Source organism: Rhinolophus ferrumequinum, chromosome 3 (genome assembly GCF_004115265.2).
Source record: "Rhinolophus ferrumequinum isolate MPI-CBG mRhiFer1 chromosome 3, mRhiFer1_v1.p, whole genome shotgun sequence".
Lineage (NCBI taxonomy): Eukaryota > Metazoa > Chordata > Mammalia > Chiroptera > Rhinolophidae > Rhinolophus > Rhinolophus ferrumequinum.
This window is the reverse complement of record NC_046286.1, coordinates 84,269,084-84,291,386: the sequence shown is the minus strand read 5'-3', so window position 1 is coordinate 84,291,386 and position 22,303 is coordinate 84,269,084. Positions and strand designations below refer to the sequence as shown.

Sequence of the window (22,303 nt, the reverse complement as noted above, 5' to 3'; positions counted from 1 at the left end):
AGGTAAATGCTTTCTTTAGTAATTGCTTTAATGCCCTAAAATGATTCATTGAAGAGATTTGCCATTAAGAAAATGAATAACTTTGGAAAGTTCTTGAAAGTCTAGACTTAAATACTCCTTAAGAGATTTTAGAAAAATAATAACTTTAAGAACAGTGGTTGAGAAAGATGAAATGAGAGTGTCTGAGTTCTTTTTATGTATTTATTTATGTATTTATAAATCACATGTGTAGAACTTTATGTTCCATTCTCCCTACATCCTGTTGGCAACCTGCAATAAACAGAACATGAGTGCAAAGTAATCATTGCCTCATTATCAATGAAGATTAAAAAGAAAAAATTCAGTCCCTGAATATATGGCACTATTAGATATGATGTTATATCAGGTTATCAGTCTAAGTTACCTCAATGATCTTTGCTTAAAAATATAGAAAGGTAGCTAACTATTCGCAGTAAGTAATCTATTTTGTTCCTTTTCTTCTTACTTGATCTTGTCTTTAATTTTAAGGAAAGAATACTATTCTTTAATATTAAACAGATTGGTGCGTTTTCATAATCATTTAATTCTCATTGTATGAAATGTTGTGTCAGTTTTTATGGGGAGCTCAGCTCTCCTCTTCAGGATCATAACATACGGAGGGAAATGCTACCGTGAATACTGTAAATTACCCTGAGTGTTGTAAACGTTTGCTTACTAAAGTAGTGCAGAAATGATTAGTGATCAATAGAATGGTGGAGATAGGCACCAGGTTTACTAAAAAATATTTTTATGGAAAAGCTACGTTTGAGTTAGGACATAAAGGGAGATAATAGACACAATTTAATAAGTATTTGAGCATCAATTCTGGACTATACCAGGATTTTTTAAATGAATGGATAAATGTTTGTGGGTCCCTAACTTTAAAGAGCAGACCTTGCTGTCTGATGTCAAGATGGAAGTAAACAGACAACAGTGTGTGAGGTACAGAGGGCATAGGGAGAGAGAGCTCAGTCTGCGGGAAGAGGAGCATTGGGAGACACTCCTCCCACTCCCCCGCTCTCCCATTGCCCCATTGGAGCAGAGATGGGCTTTCACCACGTGTGAAACAGCATGTGGAGTGCCTGGAGCAGATGTCTTCCCTGTGCAATTTCACTGTATTCTGGTCCAAATAGAACAGAGCTCTTTGGTGTTTGTTGTTGGCTAATCTCTGGAGAATTTGATAGAATTCGGTGGCCATGCTCTTAGATCACATGATTTGGTTTTGTTGATTTATTTTCTTACTAGAGATTTAGGAAATGATTTACTACTAATGAGGATATAAACATGAGCCATAAATTCTCACTTAATCTTGTCGATAGGTTCTTGGAACTGCAGCAAAAGGACATATAATGAAATCAACTTTTCCATAGGCTAGTTGACGTAAACAAGAGTTCCGTTCCTACAGTATCTCATAAATGTTATAACAAAATAACGTTGAATGAAACAGTGTTATTGGAGGACCTGCTGTACCTAGATTAAAAATAGTTATTTGATATTTGGCTCAACAGGACATCTGGCTAGCAATGAACAGTGAATTTCTGAAGATGGATCCTATTATCCAGGAAGAATTCACTCAGGTTTTTACCGACTTTCCAGAAGAATTCCACCCTTTTAATCTCCATAGTTTTTTGAACACCACGTGAACTTCATGAGAGCTAGCCGTGATGAAGAGTAACCTTTATCTCATTACATTTTTATCTGGGTAATTTTTAGCTTTATCAAAAGGGCCACAGTTTAGTGGGGCCTAAGGGGTGGGTGTGGGCATGCTCAGGCTGTGAGAGGTGCAGATTTTATTTCTTTACAACCTATAAATCTCATTTGAAAATTAAGAGCTTATGAAAGGCTGAAATAAAGACATGTTGTTTTTAAGGCTCCATCCCCAAAAAGCCCAACTTGGGAGAGAGATAAACATACTTTCTCACAGTATGTTTAACAGGCAGTTTAGTTTACTGTATCTGTGTACACTCCTGCCTGAATTAGTTCCCAGAGCATCTGTTGTTGGTATCAGAAATGTTCTTTAGTCACAGCACTCTTTCCTGAAGGAATCCATTTTAGCAGGTCAGCCTGCTCTGTGGTTCTAGAATTAGAAGTGTGAGCAGAGGGAGGAATGTTGAATCTGGCCTGTGTTAATTCAGAGTCAGAGGGTTATATTTATTGTATCTGGACGGATAGGAGTTGAGGATTTACCAAGTGATTAAAAACTGTGTGTCTGTGCGCGCGCGCGCGTGCGTGCACAAACACACCAACCTGTTCAGTGTTAGAGAACGGTATACCTTTCTTAAAATACCGAGAAGTTTACCAAGTAGGGTCAGCCAGGTTTCTCTGACAGTTCCTGACACACAGACTTTACCTTATGGTCACTGCATCTACCTTTCATGGTCAAGAAGCCTCCTAGTTCCCTTTTGACTTAGACACATATTCTGTTCTGGGAAAGGGTACGTGGTTCCCTCTGCGTTTGATGAGGAGCGATGGCTGTCTTATCTGTCTGCCGTGGGCACAGATATCCCAGGGTATCCCTAGGGTATCCCAGGTGCCCTGTGGGTTTGGCTACAGATTCTCTCGGGGGCACTTTGCACAGGACTGTCTGGGAGATGCCTTTCTCCGTAGGGCCTTGTGGGTGTTGATGGAGAGCCCTCTCCTGGAATGCTACATTTACTCACCACTTCACACGGATTCAAGGTGAACATCTGTTTTGCCCACCTGTGCTAACAGCATTGAATTCTTCATCTTTTTCTCTTCTGCTACTTTAAAAAATTATGACATATAACATAGAGAAGTACATAAAACATGTACCGTCTAACAAATAATTATAAAGAATACATCTAAGTAACCAGTACCATTACTGGTCAAAAAATAGAAAATGACCAGAGTGATCACTTTATAAGGTATATAAATGTCTAATCACTATGTTGTACACCTGAAACTAATATGTTACTGTCTATCAACTGTAATTGAAAAATAAATTTAAAACAAAGAAACTATGACAAACTCCAGAAACCTCATATTCTTGCTTTCTAATAGGAAAAGCCCCGGTTTAATGTAAAGTGCATGGGTCACATCAAGGTTTAAATCCTATCTTATGTACTAAGGATATGTGATTTGAGTTTAATTGTGAGGGTTTTTTTTGTTTGTTTGTTTTTTGGGATATGACCTTTATTGAGCTTATCCACCGGAGTGGAAATAATGTCTGTACAAAACCAAATGTTTGTTACTATAACTTCTGCATCACAATTAAAATCCAAACAGTTTTTTAAAAACAGTCAACTCAATCAAAACCCACTACTTCAGAATCAATAGCTTCTTTGAAGCCACAGTAACACTTAAATATGGTTAAGACTCGAATGCAGAAATTTGGTTGGTTGGAAAGCTAATTAAACTTCCAACTTGCTCAAATAGAATTACAAAAAGGCAAAATTGTGTTTTTCACAGAGATACAGTCCACTGGAATCACCAACACTGGACAGCTGTTAGAGTATTTAGAGTCCTGAGATGATAAGAAATCCAGGCATCCTTTAGACAGTCTTCTGTTGTCCTTTCTTCCCAATCAGAGATTTGTGGATGTGTGGAATGACACCATCACCAGCAATTGTAGCCTTGATGAGAGAGTCCAATTCTTCATCTCCACGAATTGCAAGTTGCAAAGGACAAGGGGTAATACGCTTTACCTTTAAGTCTTTTGATGCATTTCCTGCCAATTCAAGTACCTCTGCGGTGAGGTACTCCAGGATGGCTGCGCTGTACACAGCAGCAGTCGCGCCCACACGTCCATGGCTAGTCGTCCTAGATTTCAGGTGTCAATGAATACGGCCCACCGGAAACTGTAAGCCGGCTCTCTGGGAGCGGGAAACCGCCTTTGTCTTGGCCTTTCCGGAGTCCTTCCCAGCCTTACCGCCAGCCATTTCAAATTCTGCAGAAGCTCAAACAAGCAAGGCAGAGAAAGGACTAGTCAAACACCAAGCGAGATCCTACCGCCTTCTCCTTCGTCGCACCGCGATTCAAACTGCTGTGAGGTTTTTTTTTTATTTGAGCTTATTTGCTCATCTATAAAATAAAGATCATAGTATCTGTTTACATGGGAATAAAATTAGCTTAATTATGTAAAGTATCTCAAAGTGGAAGTAGTTAAGTGTTTGTGGAGGGAAGGGTGCATTTTAATGAAAGTGCAATGGAATACAGGTACATTTTTTCATAAATTTTAGCCCAAATGGCTGTCGTGAATTAGCTGGGGTTTTCTCTCCCACCTGGTGTACTCCAGAGATGTGCTCTGGGGAGGAAGGATAGGAGGGAGACAAGAAGGGACAGCATCTTCAGAGGACAGTGACAGCCACAGACAGTGGACACTGAGGTTCATTTCATCCATAGAAGCAAGGTGCCTTTGTCCCCATTCACCATCACCCTCTGAAAGAGACCTGAAATGCGAGCTGGGAGGGATCTCCCAGCTCCTCTCATTAATAAATCCCCTTTTTATTTTGTAGGGAAGTAAACCAGGGCCCATGGAAGTTACCGGATTATAGCTACTTTGCAGTTCATACGTGGCCAGGACTGAAAGTCAAGGTTCTTGCTCAGCGGTGCTGGCCTATTTTGGTCTCAGACCCTGCGGGCACTGAGGAAGCCTAGCGCTTTGATGCCTCTGCAGCACCCCCAGCTTTTAAAAAGGTCGTAGGGAAAGGGCTCACCCTGGGAATCTAAAGGCCCAAGGCAGGTTTGGTTTCTTTAGCCAATTAACTTAGGAAATGCAGAATAGCTCCTGGATGCCTAAAGGTGACGGCTTCACAGTTGCTCAAGAAATCTCTTCACTCCTCCCCATTTCATTAAAATTCAAAGAAGTGTAAGAGAAATAAAGGAAGCGTCATCAGGAGACATCATGTGTGACTATTATCTATAGCCATGGATCAGCCTCATGGCATTTAGTGCTTATTTTTAGGTTTATAATAGGTCATTAGTACCTCAGTGGATTTAAAAAAAAAAAAAAGGCACAGGTTATAGAAGGGCCAAGGGAAAAAAAGATAAGCGTTTGGAAATACTAAATACACCAATGATTTAGCACTTACAGCTGAGTTTACCCTTTGCTTAGTTCATTACTTGTGTTCTTCTTGAAGAATCCTTTGGTAGAATTGATTTGTGCAAGGAGAAGATAGAATATCACTGGTTAAAGAGATGCTTTTAAATTTTTTGTAAGAAGCATTAAATTGCTTATACCCCTTCATACAGAATTTTAAGTTATTTTCTAGTTTAAAGGCTGGCATGTAATTGTGGGTAGGGGGAGTAGTGGTACATTATTCCGAAAAAACCACTGAACAAGCTGGGAAATACAGTTGTCTCATCTTTCCTAAACCACAGCAGCACTGACATCTTGTTCTGTTGTTATTAACTATTCTGAAGATGAGATGAGAGAACAGAATTCTGATTCCAGCGCTGCCCGTAGCCTGCGGGGCGTTGGAAAATCATATCCCATTTTTTGCGCTTGGCTTCCTCCTCCGGAAAACAATGTATGATTTCTACGTTTCTGTCTAAGCTCAAGAATTCTGGAGTGGCCTCTCGGTATTTATTATAATGACTAAAGGGTGATGTGTGTGAAGTTTATTGATACAAACATGTAATTTACTGCTGAGCTTAAGTCCTGGCAAGTTGGTTTGTCTAAAGTCCAAGTTTGTGTTGATATAAACATTTTCTAAGTGTCCCCTACAAGTGAGGCACTGGGCTGGCTGTTTATCGCTGAGTCAAAGATGAATGACATTGTTGCTTTCTACCGGAAGCCAGGGAGGTAAGATGTATGCATGAGTAGTAACTCATGTGCAGGTTGGTGATGGTGGTATCACGGAGCCTCACCCTTGTCTCCGGGTGTTGTCTTTAAAACATAAATCCGATGGTGCCTCTGCTTTGTTAAAAAACATCTTTACTAGCTCCTCGTCACTGAGAGGATAAAACCTAACTTCCTCAGCATCTGGAGAACCTTCATGACCTCATCCGTTTGTCCAGCTTCATCTGCCCCATCACTCTCTCCCCCATGCTCCTCTATCCCCCCACCCAAGTTCTTGGTCCTGTGGCTTCACATGTAAAGACAAAGTCCTTTGATGAGAGTCCTAGCGTGTCTTGTCCTCCCTTTCTCTCCCCTGCATGTTCCAGTTCATTCCTCTTCCTTTCAGAACCACAGCCTCTCACACCTGCTCAACTCCTTTCCCCCTGCAAGAACTACCTTGTAGGGGCCCAGATCTCCACAGAGTTTTCCTGAGACTCCCCAAGGCAGACCCTGGCATGCCTTCTACACTTTTCCACAGAACCTTACACCCCTCCTTTAAACTGCTTATACTAAGCTATAGAATTGTGTTTACATGTTTATCTTCCTACCTGATAGCAAGATCCTTTTCTTGTCATTTGTGTGATCCCAGCACACAGTCCAGTGCATGGTACTGTACATACTGTTGGGTTTGTGCAGGCCCTGGAAAGGTCATCTAGAACTCAGGAGGGAGTTCTAGATGAGAGCCAAAGCCACAGAACAACTGGTGAAAATGCAGGAGTGAGGAGATTAGGGATGAGGGAGCACTGGGTTGAGCTTGGAAGGCTTTCTTTTGGGGGGTTTTGAATAAGCTGGTAAAAGAGTAGTTGGAGAAGAAGAACATCAGTCAGGATGGGGCAGGCATCGTGGTGCTCAGGGGTGGGGAAAGTGTCTAAAGAATGGGTGGCCATTGGTGACCTTCACAAGTGGCCATCGGTGACCTTCACGAGAACAGTTTCAAGGAAATCTTTGGATTTAAGCCAGATTTCATGAGATAAGAATTAGTTTCATAAGCAGAAAAATAATACAGGTAATGTTTTAAGAAACAAAGAAGTAAAGTAAAAGACGTCAACAAAGCAAAGAGGAAAGAGACAGGATTTTGAGACGGTGACAGGGGTAGAGGTAATATTATCACTTGCTTGAAAAATTAGAGCCAATTAAAACATGGTTGTAGACAAAAGGAGCCCACAGGAGGGGAAAAGATCGCAGAAACAAAGAGACAATGGGAGATGTTCCAGGAGGAGGTGGTAGGCAGTGAATTCCGGCTGAGGTCAGGTTTCAACCACTGTCCCCTAGACAGAGGAATGGGGGGGTGGGAGCACGTTTTGAGATGGAGCAAAAGAATGTTGAAGTTGTTCATTAGATGGTGTTGAGGGCTTGATAGAAATGTGACCCCCACGATATTACTAGTTCTTTGATGAGAAGGACTTCATGTGGTGCTCTTGTTCAGTGCTTGTGAATTTAATTAGATTGACTTCAAAAATAAATGATTATGTCATTAACGGCTTCATACACACACACACACACACACATATATGTTTAGTATTTCATTAGACTTCTTTTTGGGGGAATTTATTTCCTTATGGAAAGTTGCCCAACCTGATAAAACAATGGATTAAATTCTCTACTGAGAAAAGAGCAAAGATAAAAATAAGGAATGGGCTGATTGGAGATGCTGTACAAAAGGGGATGTTTAACATCTTATGCTGGATTTGATGGCTCATGGAATTTTTTTATGACGCTCACTGCTCTAAGCATGGTAACCCTGAAAGAGTTGTTCACCTGTGAGACGGAAGTCAGACGCAAGAGCAAAGGAAAACTGAACAACCATTGCTTTTTCAGTAGGTAGAGAGACATGTCTTTTTTTTTTTTTTAATGGTTAACAACACACAAAAGATAGAATAGCAAAGACAGTCATTTAAATGATCCCAGTCTTAACAAAGCACTATGGATTGTTTAAACAAAAAGCTTTTTGTTTTGTTTTTGTGTCTGTAGCCAGTCTGCTGTTTCAGCAATTCTATTTTAATTCCTGATAAAGTGAGTAACTTGAGTGGCCTCTATATTTCGCTCAGTGCAGCATAAAAATGCTACATTGAAGGCACTGTGGATAAGGTTTGTTATCATTCACTGTACAACTGAAGTCTCTAGTGTTGGCGTAGAATCTTTGCAGGCTATTTGATATTGAGTAACCTTGGTGATGCTCCACGAGTGCCAGTGATAGGGCTTTTTCATTCTAAAGTGAAATGAGATCACCTCCAATTTGGCTGCGCTCTGGTGGTGCTCAACTAGAACTTGCAAATTCTTAGCACAATCCGGGTAATCATGGCCATCAGACAGCTTTCACCTTCATTTCAATCAGGGTTAGTTCTTCAAGTCTCCTTCAATTAATGTGGGTATGTGAAGAGAAGAAACGTTGAAATTTATTTTCTACAATGGCAAATAACATCTTAAGAGTCATTCTTTCCATGGTTTGCAATGAAAAATACAGCTAATAGTTTTATCCAACTCCTTAAGTTTTAATATTTAATTCCTAACTTTTTTTTTTGGAGGTTTTTATTCTACTCCAACAGGAATTAGCTATAGAGGGAGAATATTAATCAAAATCACCTTTTTTTTTTTTTTAACCCTTCTACATAAAATGAAATTTTCTTGTAGTGTTTAATATCAATGCCACTGGTCCCTGGCTTTTTTTTGGGGGAGGGGGGGCATGGGAGGTCTCTTTCCAGTGTGTTTATACATTAGAAAATTCATGTCCTGTTTGTTGAGCTGATGACACAATTAATGTGTATTTTGTTTCTCTAATACTCCACTTTCCCCATCCCGATCACTTTTTTTTCACAAAACACACTATGTAAATTGAATGAGAAGTCATTTGGAATTGTGCTAAAATAACTTTCAGGCATATGAATTTGGCAGTCTGCTTGTTATTCTTTTTTCCTCCCTTGGCAAAGAAACCTATTTATTTCGAAGGTGGCATTCCATCACTATCTCTCTTCCACCTTCCTCTTCCCCAAAACTTTTCTGGGAGCTTTCTCTGTAAATGAATCTTTCCTGTGACATCTATTCTGTCTGAACAGAAATCTTTTGGGAGTTTCCCATGATGTAGTTAGTTTTTTTTTTTTTTTTTTAAAGATTTTTGGGGAAGGGGAAACAGGACTTTATTGGGGAACAGTGGGTACGTCCAGGCCTTTTTTCCAAGTCAAGTTGTTATCCTTTCAATCTTAGTTGTGGAGGGCGCAGCTCAGCTCCAGGTCCAGTTGCCATTTCTAGTTGCAGGGGGCACAGCCCACCGTCCCTTGCGGGAGTCGAACCAGCAACCTTGTGGTTGAGAGCCCATGCTCCAACCAACTGAGCCATCCTGGAGCTCAGCAGCAGCTCAGCTCAAGGTGCCGTGTTCAATCTTAGTTGCAGGGGGCGCTGCCCACCATCCCTTGTGGGACTCAAGGAGTTGAACTGGCAACCTTGTGGTTGAGAGCCCACTGGCCCATGTGGGAATCGAACCGGCAGCCTTCGGAGTTAGGAGCATGGAGCTCTAACTGCCTGAGCCACCAGGCCGGCCCGATGTAGTTAGTTTTTTAATGCTATATTTGGTCAGTTTTCCCTGAAATTCTGCTGAGACTGAATTATCTTGGATAGATAACCCTGCTAGAGCACTAAACATTATCTTCCCTGTCTCATCCTCTCCCACCTGCTCTTCCTTCATCCTCTTATTTCTTCAACATATATATGATTTCTCCCGTTAAATTCTGTGTTGATGCTAGTTCCAACCCATACTCCCGAGTTGTGCTTAATAAACACTGATGACATGGCTGGTATAATTCAGAGAATCACTACTCTGTAAATTGTCCTGTGAACTTGTTTTTCAGTCAGGTAAATGTAAGCACCTTGAAGGCTGGAATGTATCCATTCAGCGTCCCGCCTACCCCCAAGCTCATTGCAAGCTCGGATTTGAACACACAGCTATTGACTTTCAGAGTTTGAGCTCTTGACTGCGGTCATTCATCTCCCTGGCAGGTTACTAGAGCAAATGGAGACTCATTCCCTTCAAGGAGCGCCCTTTTCCTTGACACTTGAGTGATGGCATATTTTCTTTTTCTTTCTTTCTTTTTTTTTTTTTAAGATTTTATTGGGGAAGGGGAGCAGGACTTTATTGGGGAACAGTGTGTACTTCTGGGCCTTTTTTCCAAGTCAAGTTGTTGTCCTTTCAGTCTTAGTTGTGGAGGGCGCAGCTCAGCTCCAGATCCAGTTGCCATTGCTAGTTGCAGGGGGCGCAGCGCACCATCCCTTGCGGGAGTCGTACCGGCAACCTTGTGGTTGAGATGATGCACTCCAACCAACTGAGCCATCCAGGAGCTCAGCGGCAACTCAGCTCAAGGTGCCGTGTTCAATCTTAGTTGCAGGGGACGCTGCCCACCATCCCTTGCAGGATTTGAGGAGTTGAACCGGCAACCTTGTGGTTCAGAGCCCACTGGCCCATGTGGGAATCGAACCGGCAGCCTTTGGAGTTAAGAGCTCTAACCGCCTGAGCCACTGGGCAAGCCCGATGGCGTATTTTCTGATTGGCTCTCTCTTTCTTACCCACAGTTAAGCATATTATACTCTAGGACCTAGAACATTTTGTTTTAGATGCACAATTAAGAGAGGGATATTTACTTTTAGGACTTTTAGAGAGGCTTGGATTTAATCATTAAAGACACATATTTTCTCCTATCCTTTTATGTTTCATGGTGATTTGAATGCTAAGTATCCCTGAAGTGATGATTGATAAGAAGTGGTCTTATGGACTCAAATACACATTTATTAGAAGATAACTTTGGATTTAATACTTCATACATGCTTTTATGTCATTGTAAATATCCCTGTATAACTACATAAAAGCTCTAAAGGAGAGAGGAGAAAAAAATGAATCACTAATGTAATGCTAAACCACAAGGGGCTATCTATTTAGACTCCAGCATTTAAAAGTGCTATCAAATTATCTAGGAAAATAGCCTTTGAAAAAAATCTGTATTAAATCTCTGATGTCTTTAAGATTTAGCATAGGTTTTTAACTCACTTGATATGCTACAAATAACTGAATAATGTACAAAACACTTGACCATTTATAGTTTCTTAATTATGTTCTAATTCGTTGATTCTTGAAAACAATTTAAACAAATTGAAGTTCAACTGTTTTGAAGAATTTAGGGAAACTACACATATAATTTTGGAAAATTCAGTGTGTGACTAGTAAGGCAGAATCTTAACTACAATATCAGTGATTTCTTTTTCTTCTCTACTATTACCAAGCCCAACGAATTCCTCGTTTTAAAATGCATTTTGTTTTGATTTTCATTGAGAAAATAAGTTATAATGTTTACAAAGCATATTATTTGAGTGCAGTGCACTTTTTTTCTGTGTGCTTACTTGAAAGCTCACACTTTAGCTATTTAATAGCCCATACAGCTGTTGGACTGGAATTGACTTTCTTCTAAACATGTATGATTGTCATCTCATGTGCTCCCTGTCCTCTGGTCCTGGATAAAGATACTGACCTTTAACTGTTATTGATAATGTGATGGATAAATAACTGGGATAAAAGTTTAGAAACCAGGGTCTACCAAAAATTTGACACCTGGGGTTTCATAATCCATAAGACAGACATAATATCTGCTTTCCCTTGGCCAGAAGCTTAGAACATCATGGAAAGAAACCTCAGCAGGAATCGGGCATCAAAAGGTGCCCATTTGGCTATCAAAGAGCTGTGCGGTTCTGAGCAAGAAACATCTCCTGTCAGCCACAAGGACTAATCTCTAAGGTCCCCAGAAAAGTGACCCTTTGTAGTGGGGCAAGGCGAGATGTGATGACAACTCTCAGCAGCCGGAACAGTAACTACTGCATATTAATACTATTCACTTTGAGGGCTCCCTTTGAATAAGCCACTGTTTTAAGCACTTTACATATAGTAAATTATTTACTCTTCACAATGACCCTATGAGATGGGGATTTTATTCATCCACATTTTACATGCAAAAACCTTGAGACACAAAAAGAGACTTGTCCCCAGAGGTGAAGCCATTAGAATCCAGGCGTTCTGGCCCCAAAGCTGGTATACTTTCCAGAGAGTAACAACTTGCAGACAATTATAGTACTTATGATGAAAAGCTACCCTCCTCCATAGCTCTATACCACACTTATCAATGTCTACAATAACACTAGCCTTTATCTAGCAAATCAGTACATTCAGTTTTGGGGTTTAGTGCCCTTCAACTCTTTCCTAGAAAGAAATGTTGTTAAACTAGTTCTATTATAGTTTTTTCTCTACACTGACATTTTCATAACAAAAATATGTGAGTACAAAATGAAGTAAGTAAGTAAATGTTCATCTTAAAGAATACTGGTATTTAAGGCCTAGCGAATTAAGATTAGAGAAGGACTATTATCTTTTCCTTAAAGGGAAAGAAGTTCTATAGGTGAAAGTGCTATGTATCTCATACAGGTAATGAAAATGTTAGCAGACTCAGCATTTTAACATGGAAAAGAAAATGCTTTGATTCCGTCTGGAAAGTATTTTATAAATTCTTAAATGTATATTAAGTATGCGTGATAATGTATACTATATATTACCATCACCAGGTTCCAAGTTCTCTTAAAGATGATGGCAGTCCAGCTCCTACCAGACCATAGTGGTAGCCGCCGTGCTTGCAGGGAACCGGGCTTACTGTGCTACTTCAAGGCAGCATAGTCAAAATGCCACCCTCCTTTGAGGTTTGCCTCAAGCCTTCTCCTCCACAGAGCCTTCCTTAGTCACTCAAACCTTCCACTCTAGCCTGAACTCTTCAATGTTATAAACCATATTGCATATTTCCTTAGATCCTCTGCCATGCCTCTCATAGTATAGAGATTCAATTGATGTTTTCAATGAAAGAAAAGGAGTAAGAAAAGAAAAGGAATTACTCCTTTTCTTTCATTGAAAGACAGTACAGTAGCAACGACTGCTGAAGAGGCAGGATCATAGTTACAAGAAGTCATTAGCCACTAAGATAATTCTCTTTCCTCCATTACTTAAGTATTATGACTCCAGAGCAAAGCTTCCCATCCCACATTTCTCCACTAATTCACAAATATTTATGAAGCATCTACTACCTGCCAAGCACTGTTACAAGCCCAGGAGATTCCACAGTGAACAAACAAATTCTTGTCCTCATAGAGCTTACGTTCTAATGAGGGCACAAAAAACCAACAGAAACAATAGTCAACTACCTGGCATGTTAGAAGATCCTGAGTGCTGAGAGAAGAATAAAGTACGGAATGGAACAGGGAGTGGTGTTGAAGCAGGCCTCACTGAGTGGTGACATCTGAGCGAAGAAAGGGGTTCCCATCACCCTGAGAAAGAGCTGGAGGGAAGTGTGGTTTTGGGTGAACGAAGAGGGAGAGCAGTAGGGGATGTGGTTAGACAGCGGAAGGGGGACAGAACAGGCAGGACCTTGCAGGTTACTGTAAGGATTCTGGCTTTCACCAGGAGGCAGGGGATCGGGGAGTAGCTTCTGGAGACTTTGAACAGAGAAGTAACATAATCTCACTTGCATTTCTCACCTTCTTCCTGCCCACCCCCTTCCCCAAGGTGCTAGGATTTAGCTCAAACTACTCAAATACAGAATTAACATCTTAGCAGTAATGTATCTTCTGGTCCTTGAACACAGGCTAGCTCTTGATTTATTCAGATCTTTTAATATTTTCTCAGCAGAGTTTTTGTAGTTTTGAGTATACAAGTCTTACACATCCTTTGTCAGATACATCCCCAAGTAGTTCATCTTTTTGATGCTATTATAAATGATCTTACTTTTTAAATTTTAATTTCTGATTGTTTATTGCTGGAATATAGAAATGTGATTGATTTTTGTATATTGATCTTCTATCATGCCATCTTGCTAAACTCACTAGTTCTAGAAGCTCATTTGTGTATTCCATACAATTAAAAATATTTTTGTGGGAATTGAAGATACTTATGAATTTCTTCCACCTCTTAGCATCTCCTGGTTCCTTCCTGTTAATTTCCTAGAGCTGCCGTGACAAAAGTATCACAAATTGAGTGACTTAAAACAACAGAAGTTTATTGTCTTATAGTTCTGGGGGCTACAAGTCCAAAATCAAGGTGCTGGCAGGGCTGTGCTCCCTCCAACCTCTAGGGAAGAATGTCTCCTTGCCTCTTCCAGTTTCTGGTGATCCCAAGTGCTCTTTGGCCTCTGGCAGCATAACTCCAGTCCCTGCCTCCTTCTTCACATGGCCCTCTGCCCTGTGTCGGTGTGCCTTTGTGCCTTCATATTACCCTGGTGTCTCTGTTTTCTCTTCTCATAAGTACATCAGGCACTTTGGATTAGGGCCTGTCCTAATGACCTCACTGTAACAGGATTACATCTGGAAAAACCTTATTTCCAAATGAAGTCACATTCATAGGCACCAGGGGTTAGGACTTCAACATATCTTCTTGGGGTTACACAATTCAACCCTATAACACATACTTGCAGATCAAAGAACCTCTATCCTTTCCTCTCCTCGCTTTAGTAATTACGATATATTAAATATGAGGTGCGATCAAAAGATACAGTGAATGTTTAAATAAAAAAATGTATTACAGTAAAAGACACATTGCCATTTATCCCCCTCAAAATACTCCCCCTTACTTCAAACACACTTATCCCATCATTCTTGCCACTTTCTGAAGCAGTTCTGGAAGTCCTCTTTCGTGAGTGTCTTTACTTTATCTTCCATCATGACAACGCCCCATGTCACACATTGCTTCTGGCATGGCAATTTCTGTCAAAAAAAATTACGGTGTGTCCTCATCCACCTTATTCACTGGATCTGGCACCATTTGACTTCTGGCTTTTCCCCAAAGTCAAAATGATCATGAAAGGAAAATGTTTTTAATCAATTCAGCACATCGAGGCAGCCACAACAGCGCAACTAAAGACACTCACAAAAGAGGACTTCCAGAAAGTGCTTCAGAAAGTGGCAAGAATGATGGGATAATGTGTTCGAATCAAGGGGGAGTATTTTGAGGGGAATTAATGGCAACATGTCTTTTACTATAATAAATTTTTTTGTTGTTATTTAAACATTCACTGTATCGTTTGATCACATCTCATATATTTACCAAGCACCTGGCTGATACTCTTCCTGTGTAAAAATGCCCCTGAGTTATGAGGCTTCAACTTATGTGAAACTAATTAGGTAATAACCTTAGAAATTCTGCAGTTAGATCAATTGAAATATTTTAGCTCTATTTTTGTATTGAGAGGAGTTAGAAATAAATACTCAGGCCATTGACAGTAAGAGAATCCCAGTATGAGTGTAGTATATATTATGTTTCCACGAAAATAAGACCTAACCACAAAATAAGCCCTAGCATGGTTTTTCAGGAGTACATCCCCTGAACATAAGCCCTAATGTGTCTTTTGGAGCAAAACTTAATGTAAGACCTGGTCTTATTTTCAGGGAAACACGGTACTTAGGGGAAAAAAAACACATACAGCCTCATGTTGTTTTTATGAAAATGTAGCCTTCAACTTTGTAAAATGGTAGAATCATAAATAATTGTGCAGCCAAGCAAATCTTTTATGTATTTAATACATTTGATAAGTGGAAGAGTTTGAGGTGTTACGGCTTATGTGTAAATTCTCACAGCAATGACCATTTTTTGAGCACCTGCCATATGGATGGTTCTGTGCCAAGTTCTGGCCTGCCTTTGCCTAGTCTCTCACCTCAGAGAGCAGAGCACTCGGAAATATTTGTTGAATGATTAGGTCCTCACAACGGCTGCCCAGAAGGAGTAATATCCCAGCTTTAGCGGTGGAATCTGAGTTTCCAGGAAGTCACAATGCTGTCCCCTAGGTCTCACAGGTAGCAAGTCGTGCCAGATCTGTCTGGATGCTAGACACTCCTCCATGTAGAGTCCCTCCCATGGTTAACCTGTTCCTGAAACACAGAAGGGTAGGTTTTCATTGTTGTTGCAAATTTCACTTCAAAAGCCTCTCAGCCTCATTCAAGGATTAAAAATAAACATTAAATAAGTGTTGGGAAAAGGGTAACAAGAATCTGGAAAATCTTAGAGTTAGTGTTGTCCCTCTGTTTGGAAAAGTCATTAGAGCTGTTTTTGGAGATATTCTCATTTTCCCTTTTGCTTTTGAGGTAGGATTGCCCTTTCTTGTCCCTTTAAAGTTAAATATAGCCATGGGACTTGTTTTGTCCAAAGAAATGGGAGCAGAAGTAAACCCTGGGTGCTTCTGGCAGAAGTTCCAAGAGCCGATGTGCAAGGTCCCACGTTCTAATGCATTGCCCTGTGACTGAGGTAGAAGTTCGCTCTGCCAGGCTCCTGAGTGACTGGTGAGCAGAGCCCCTCTTAGCTCTGCTTGGACGAGGTGAATGTCCAGGAATCTTCTGGTTATGTTAAGCCACTGAGATTTTTTAACTGTTTCTAACTGCTATACATTCTAGCTTATTGTGGCTGATTCAATAAATTTAGGAACAAAACATAGAAAGTGGAAGTTCATCAAGGATTTCCAGTAGAGAAAACTATTTCGAAAAGAACTCTTTAAAGCTTCTTGCAATAGGCTCTCTTAACATGTCTAAAATATTAAAATTAAAAGTCTAAAGAATTGCTTTAATGAGTGAAAAATTGGAGGCCAAAGCAGTATTAAATTCATGAAATGGTTAGATAACTGTCTGGTTCTATGATATTATTATTATTATTATTATTGTTATTGTTATTGTTATTTGTATTTAAAACTTTAGTCTACCAAGAAATGTTTGTCCACTGTTCTTTCACTGAAGAAAATAGTTTGACATGAAAGGAAAGAGGAGGAAATTTCTGGTTGGGAAACCGGAGGATACAACAAACAGTGACACCTTTATCTAAGCAGAACAATAACGGGGTTTTACTCTAAATTTCTGTTGCAAGAGGAGTATGTGTTAAAGACAGATCTTCTATTACATTTAGTATCTTGTTTCTAGCCTGCAGTTGCTGGTATAATCTGGCTTTAAATTATTCTTTGCCTTTCAGTTACTCAGTTTAGTGTTTGAAAAGTCTTTGTTTATTCATGATGGCTTGCACTTACTTATATCTCACTCTACAGATAATAAACTCGGTTTTTAATGAACAAAGCCATGGTTTTAGACACTAAGAGCTGTTGCAACTTGACAAGAAAAATTTTTTTTAGATTTCCCCTGGAGTTGGAATAAGTGACAATGGCTATTGATGAGTTTACTAGATTTCAGAAATTTGATAAGAGTCAGAAAATTGATCATCTGTCATAAATTTATGTGGCTGAGTTTAATCTTAGATCCAAGCATTTCCTTTGATAGTCTACTATTTAAACATTTCTGTGATATAAACTTCATTGTTTAAAAAAGAGGCATTGTCTTTTAAACTAGGCACAAAAGGTGACACTGTATGTACTAATAATTGACAGACTTTCATGCTTTTAACATATGGATAATTTTGCAATATTTTGGTATTTTAAGATTTAACATGTATCAAGTAGTTTTAGCTATTTTTAATATTTTGTCAAGAATAACAGAACTCATATCATCTTTGGAGATAATCTAGCTCTGCAATCCTTATTTTCTAGCAAAGGAATCTTTTTCAAATACTATCTGACATGGTACCCAATACATAAAGCAGATTTTTAAAATTATAAAATTTTATAATTTCAAACTTAGACTTACTATAGGGCTAGTTAGTGAGAGGAAAAAGACTATTTTGACCAACAGAAAGATTTAGTTTAAAAGGGCCTTGGCCTTCACTTTGTATTTTGTTTTGCTTGGCAAGTATTTGAAAATACTGAATTACATGGTAAGTAGTTGCAAGTGGTAACCGTTTTTATTGGTTTGTTTTACAAGGTTCACCCTGAATTTTTAGGAGACTTCAGTTTTATAGGACCACAGAAAAGTTAATATAGTAGCACAAGTTAATGAAATGTAAAACTATTGAGCTTGAGTGCTTTTTTTTTATCCTAACTTTAAGGTAATTTTTTAAAAAATCAAAAAATTTACAGAATCCCAAAACTGCACAGAACAGCTTTTGAAAACTACTAATCATGCTTTATGTAACACTATCTCTATAGTGAGTATAGATTCTGATTGTACTAATTTTTTTTTAGAGAAATTGTCAAATATCTCTCTTTGAAAATGGTTGGAATAGTATGAGTAAATCCTCATTAAAAAATAAGTTGTATTCTGGAAGTTCCAGAATTTTCTTTTTAATTTCCATTTTGCTCAATATTAAGAGTGGTTACCAGTGCAGCTCACAAATTATGTAGCCTATAAGTGACTGCAGTAATAATATTTAGCTCTCTTTTCATTATGTGTGCCTTTTTATGTTAGTTTGGCATTCTAAAAGAGCCTCAAGACTATTTCCATGGGATTTAAAAAAATCTGATTTGTAGTCCTGGATTGGAAACTTTCTCTATCCACTGGCACTGTGGGATAGAAAAAGAGAGTGAGGGCTTTTTTTATTCCCCAGTTGGAGAATTTTTATACCTCCACTAAAGCCACTGCTTGTCTCCTCTTTGAGAAAAAATCATAGATCCTAGTGTTATAAAGGGTTTCTGAAGATGCCCTACTTTGGTCCTGTGCCTTTAGGTGCATAGTTTTTAAAGCTGTGCAAAGAGGAAACTTTTCCAAACACAATTTGCAGTCCTTTAGTAAGCTGGATATTTAAAGGAACTCAGTGGCGACTGCTTTTGCAAGGCAAATGCTCCTCCAAGATGGCGCCTGGGCAATCGGAAAGCTCCTGGGGCTTAAAAAAGCTATTAGAACTCTTTTTGCAGCCCTTGCCTGTCTCCCACCCTGCCCCACTTCCCATCTCCTTACCCCCCACTGATGAGCGTAATCAGTGCCATGGTTCTTCCTGGAAGACAATCCCTAGTCTGTAAGCAGCCAGTGGCCCCAGGCCCCCTGTGTGCCAGGGCGCCATGCCCCCTACTTACCTTCCACTGGTGCTGCCAGGCATTCCCCTGTGGACTGGCAGACGTCTCAGCCTGCCACCAGCTTCATATGAAATTCCACTCAGTGATTATAGGCTGTTTAGCATCAAAGTTAAATTGAGAACAGAAAATGAAAGCATCGTAGTCTATGATTTCTCATGTCACTTCCAGCCGGTAAATCTAGGAAACAAGCATAGCATGAAGATTGCTTGTGGTTTTTGATGTCGAATTACAAAATCGATTGTTGTGTGTCAAAAATTATAGTAAGACCCCGGGTTCAAATTCTAAGTCCACTGCTTACTTGTATAACATTACAGAAGGAATAATTTAATTACCCTCAGCTTGACTCAGGGTTATTGTGAAGTCTGAAGGCAATCCCTTTAAAGTATATATTAACATGGTGTGTCGTGTATAATAGGTGCTTTACTAATTCTCCGTCATTTTTAATCATCCTTTTCATTATTAATATTGTTATTTTGAAGTTCTGTTATGCCTAAAGAAATATTACTAGAAAAGGTAGCTAATGAGGAGTAAACAGATTCTGGTTTTCAATACCTTTTCTCCCTCCCCACCTGTCGCTCTGCAGAATGTGATAAACTGCGGCGGGATGGCTACCGGAGTTCTCAGTACTACTCCCAGGGACCCACCTTCACCGCCAACTCTAGTCCTCTCTGTGATGAGTATCAAGATGAGGATGAAGAAACAGAGCAAAAGGTAAGGCTTCTGAATTCAACATGGGATCCTGACTGGATTCCAGAACAGAAAAAGGACATAAGTAGAAAAACTGAAATCAGAACAAAGTCTGTTTTTTAGTTAATAGTATTATCCCAAGTTAGTTTTGTAGTTTTGAAATGTACTTTATGTACATTATGTAGCATGTCAGCATTAAGGGAGATTGGGTGAGGGGTACACAGGAATTCTCAATATTATCTTTGTAACTTTTCTCTAAGTCTAAAATTAGTCTTTTTTTTTTTTAAGGTAAGTTCCTAATCCAAGGAATTTATTAAAGGGGCGTGATGAGTATATTTGTGCATTTTGAATATTCTCTTTTGAGTAGAAGTAAAAGTCTTACTACTGTTACGTTGTTTTTTCATGTGATCAAGACCCCAGTTAGATAACGAAGATCTCGAAGTACAACAGGAAAAAGCCATTGCTTCACAAGTAGTCAGTGTTTTCACGTAGATCAAACATAGGCAGGGCTTTTACTTGTTATAGCACCGGTCAATTCTCTTTTATGATACTGTTTCATATTTGCATTCCTTTTTCTCATGCCATCTCTTGTGCTATGTGCAAATTACTTAAGACAAATATATTTTCTCAGTACTAAATGCACATGAAAGAATAAAAATGTATGGAGATTTTTAACATACATAGTTTTATTTTTCATTTTATTACGTAGTGTTGACTTACACAAATTACTAAACAAATAAGGTTTAATGAACAGGGTTTGGTTGAGAAACCATTTTAAATTAAGAAATTTCAGTGGAATTAGTTCAATATATCAATGTCTTAATGTTTGGAGAACGTTATTCAAAATATATTATCTTTCCTCAAGTAGGTAACATCAGAGAAAAAAAGTGGATAACAGTTGATCAAAAATTACTACCTTAAATTTTTAGTTTTCTAATTAGGTTAGTCCTTTGAGACTCCAAAATATACAAAGAACGTCTCTCACTATAATATGCAAAGCAGCTATTTCAAAATTGATCTGGTCTTTAGTTTTAAAAACTTATTATTTCTCTTTTTGGAATGAGTACGAAAAATAAAAATCAGAATGTGAATTATATAGTGAGGATTTTGTTTCATGTTTATTTAAAATTTTTTTTTCAGTTTTATTGAAGTATAATTTACAAATAAAATTGTATATATTTAAAGATGATTTGACATATGTGTACTTTGTGTATAATCATGATCAGGTTAATTAACACATTATCCCCTCACAGAGTTACCGTGTGTGTGTGTGTGTGTGTGTGTGTGTGTGTGTGTGTGTGGTGAGAACACTTAAAATCCACTCTTACCAAATTGCAGGTACACAACGTAGTATTATAAACTGTAGTCACCATACTGGACATCAGATCCCAGAGAGCTTACTCATCTTAAACTGCAGGCTTGTACCCTGATCAACAGCGTCTCTCCATCTCCCTCATCCGTGAGATTTTTATTTTGTTTTAATCCAGATATACTTTAGCCTTTCACTGATGCACAGAGAAGAAAGAGCATTCAGTTTATAGTGGGACCCAGTGACACAGAGGTAGTTTCTGGGTGCAGCGTGATTATGCAAGTTGTGAATATCCAGGAGTACACAGAGTCCCCTGGTGGCAAATTGGCTTTACCAAGACAACATCCTAAGATCTTCTAGAAGATCGTAATGTAGTTTCTAAATTCTCACATAGCTATTTACTTAACCATGATGCTTAAATCTGAGGGAAGTTAAGTTTCTATGGAGTAGTTTCTACTCCTATGTGCATTGCCACAGATCCCTCCAGGCAGCCTTCTTCCGAACATGTGAGAGAGTGTGGACAAATCATTACCCCTGAGAAAACAAGACTCCTGTCATGTTGAAAATGAGTCAGCAGATAATGATCATATGTAAAGGAATATTGTGTGTGTGTGTGTGTGTGTGTGTATACACACACAGATGAATGTCATCCTTTATGTGGTATGACATGACGTATCTTAGTAAGCATAAGAAGTACCTTGGTATGGTTTGGTAGCACTGGGACCACCACAGTGGGAACGCGAGGTGATTGTAGGACCTTAGACAGATCTCCTCTTGGGGCCACAGATTCCTTCTGTAAAATGGGCGTGCCGGACTGTGGAGGAGCCTTCCCTGGTGTGTATGCTAACGGAGAACTGTGTCCTGGGCTCCCCAAAGACCTCCGAGTTACAGGTTCTGTCACGGCGGCTGGACTCATGGCCGAACTCTATGTGGGCCCTCGTGAAAGCACTTAGCTCCTTTCAAATCTTACCTTCCTTCACTGTTACATATCCTTGGCTGAAAGTATTTTGAAATCCTTGAAATATATTGTTAGTGACATTTAAGGGAAACTTTTTTCTTAAGTGTTTAGAACCAAGTTGAGTATGTTCAAAAATTTCTAAATCATTAAGTCCAAATGTCCTCTCAAGATAGTTTCTGTCATGAAATTTGTTTCAGAATAAAATAAAAGTCAAATCATGTAATGTATCAATTAATTATAAAGATTATATATTAATTAAAAATCAACTAACGAATTATACATGATATTACCCCGTCATATTAACTTCCTTCCTTCCTTCTCCCTCTCCCTTCTTCCCTCCCATCCTGCTCAGCTTTCATCTGTTACCCTACATCCTTCAGTGTTGTATTAACTTCTGCAATTTCTTGGATCCATGGAGCAACAAAAACCCCCCACTTCCCATCCCACTGTTATATATCTAATTTGATGGTCTTGGAGCACATTCTCCATCTTTTTGTTTATTCATAATTATTGGGTTAATTTACAGTGCTCTCTACCAGAGCATATGCTCTTTTCTTCTTCTTCACTATATAAAGTTAACAAGACTT

The 22,303-nt window shown here is 39.1% G+C and overlaps 1 protein-coding gene and 1 pseudogene across 7 annotated transcripts in view; one reads left to right on the top strand and one right to left on the bottom strand.

Moving 5' to 3' along the window:
• NHSL1 (NHS like 1) overlaps positions 1-22,303 on the top strand; it is a 124,524-nt gene that overhangs the window by 66,812 nt on the left and 35,409 nt on the right. For all 7 annotated transcript variants that reach the window (XM_033097611.1, XM_033097638.1, XM_033097601.1 and 4 more), the window contains exon 3: positions 19,346-19,473. In XM_033097611.1, the coding sequence (XP_032953502.1) occupies positions 19,346-19,473 (128 nt within the window). The remainder of the gene's footprint in view (positions 1-19,345; positions 19,474-22,303) is intronic.
• Positions 3,161-3,978, bottom strand: LOC117017462 (histone H2A.Z-like; annotated as a pseudogene).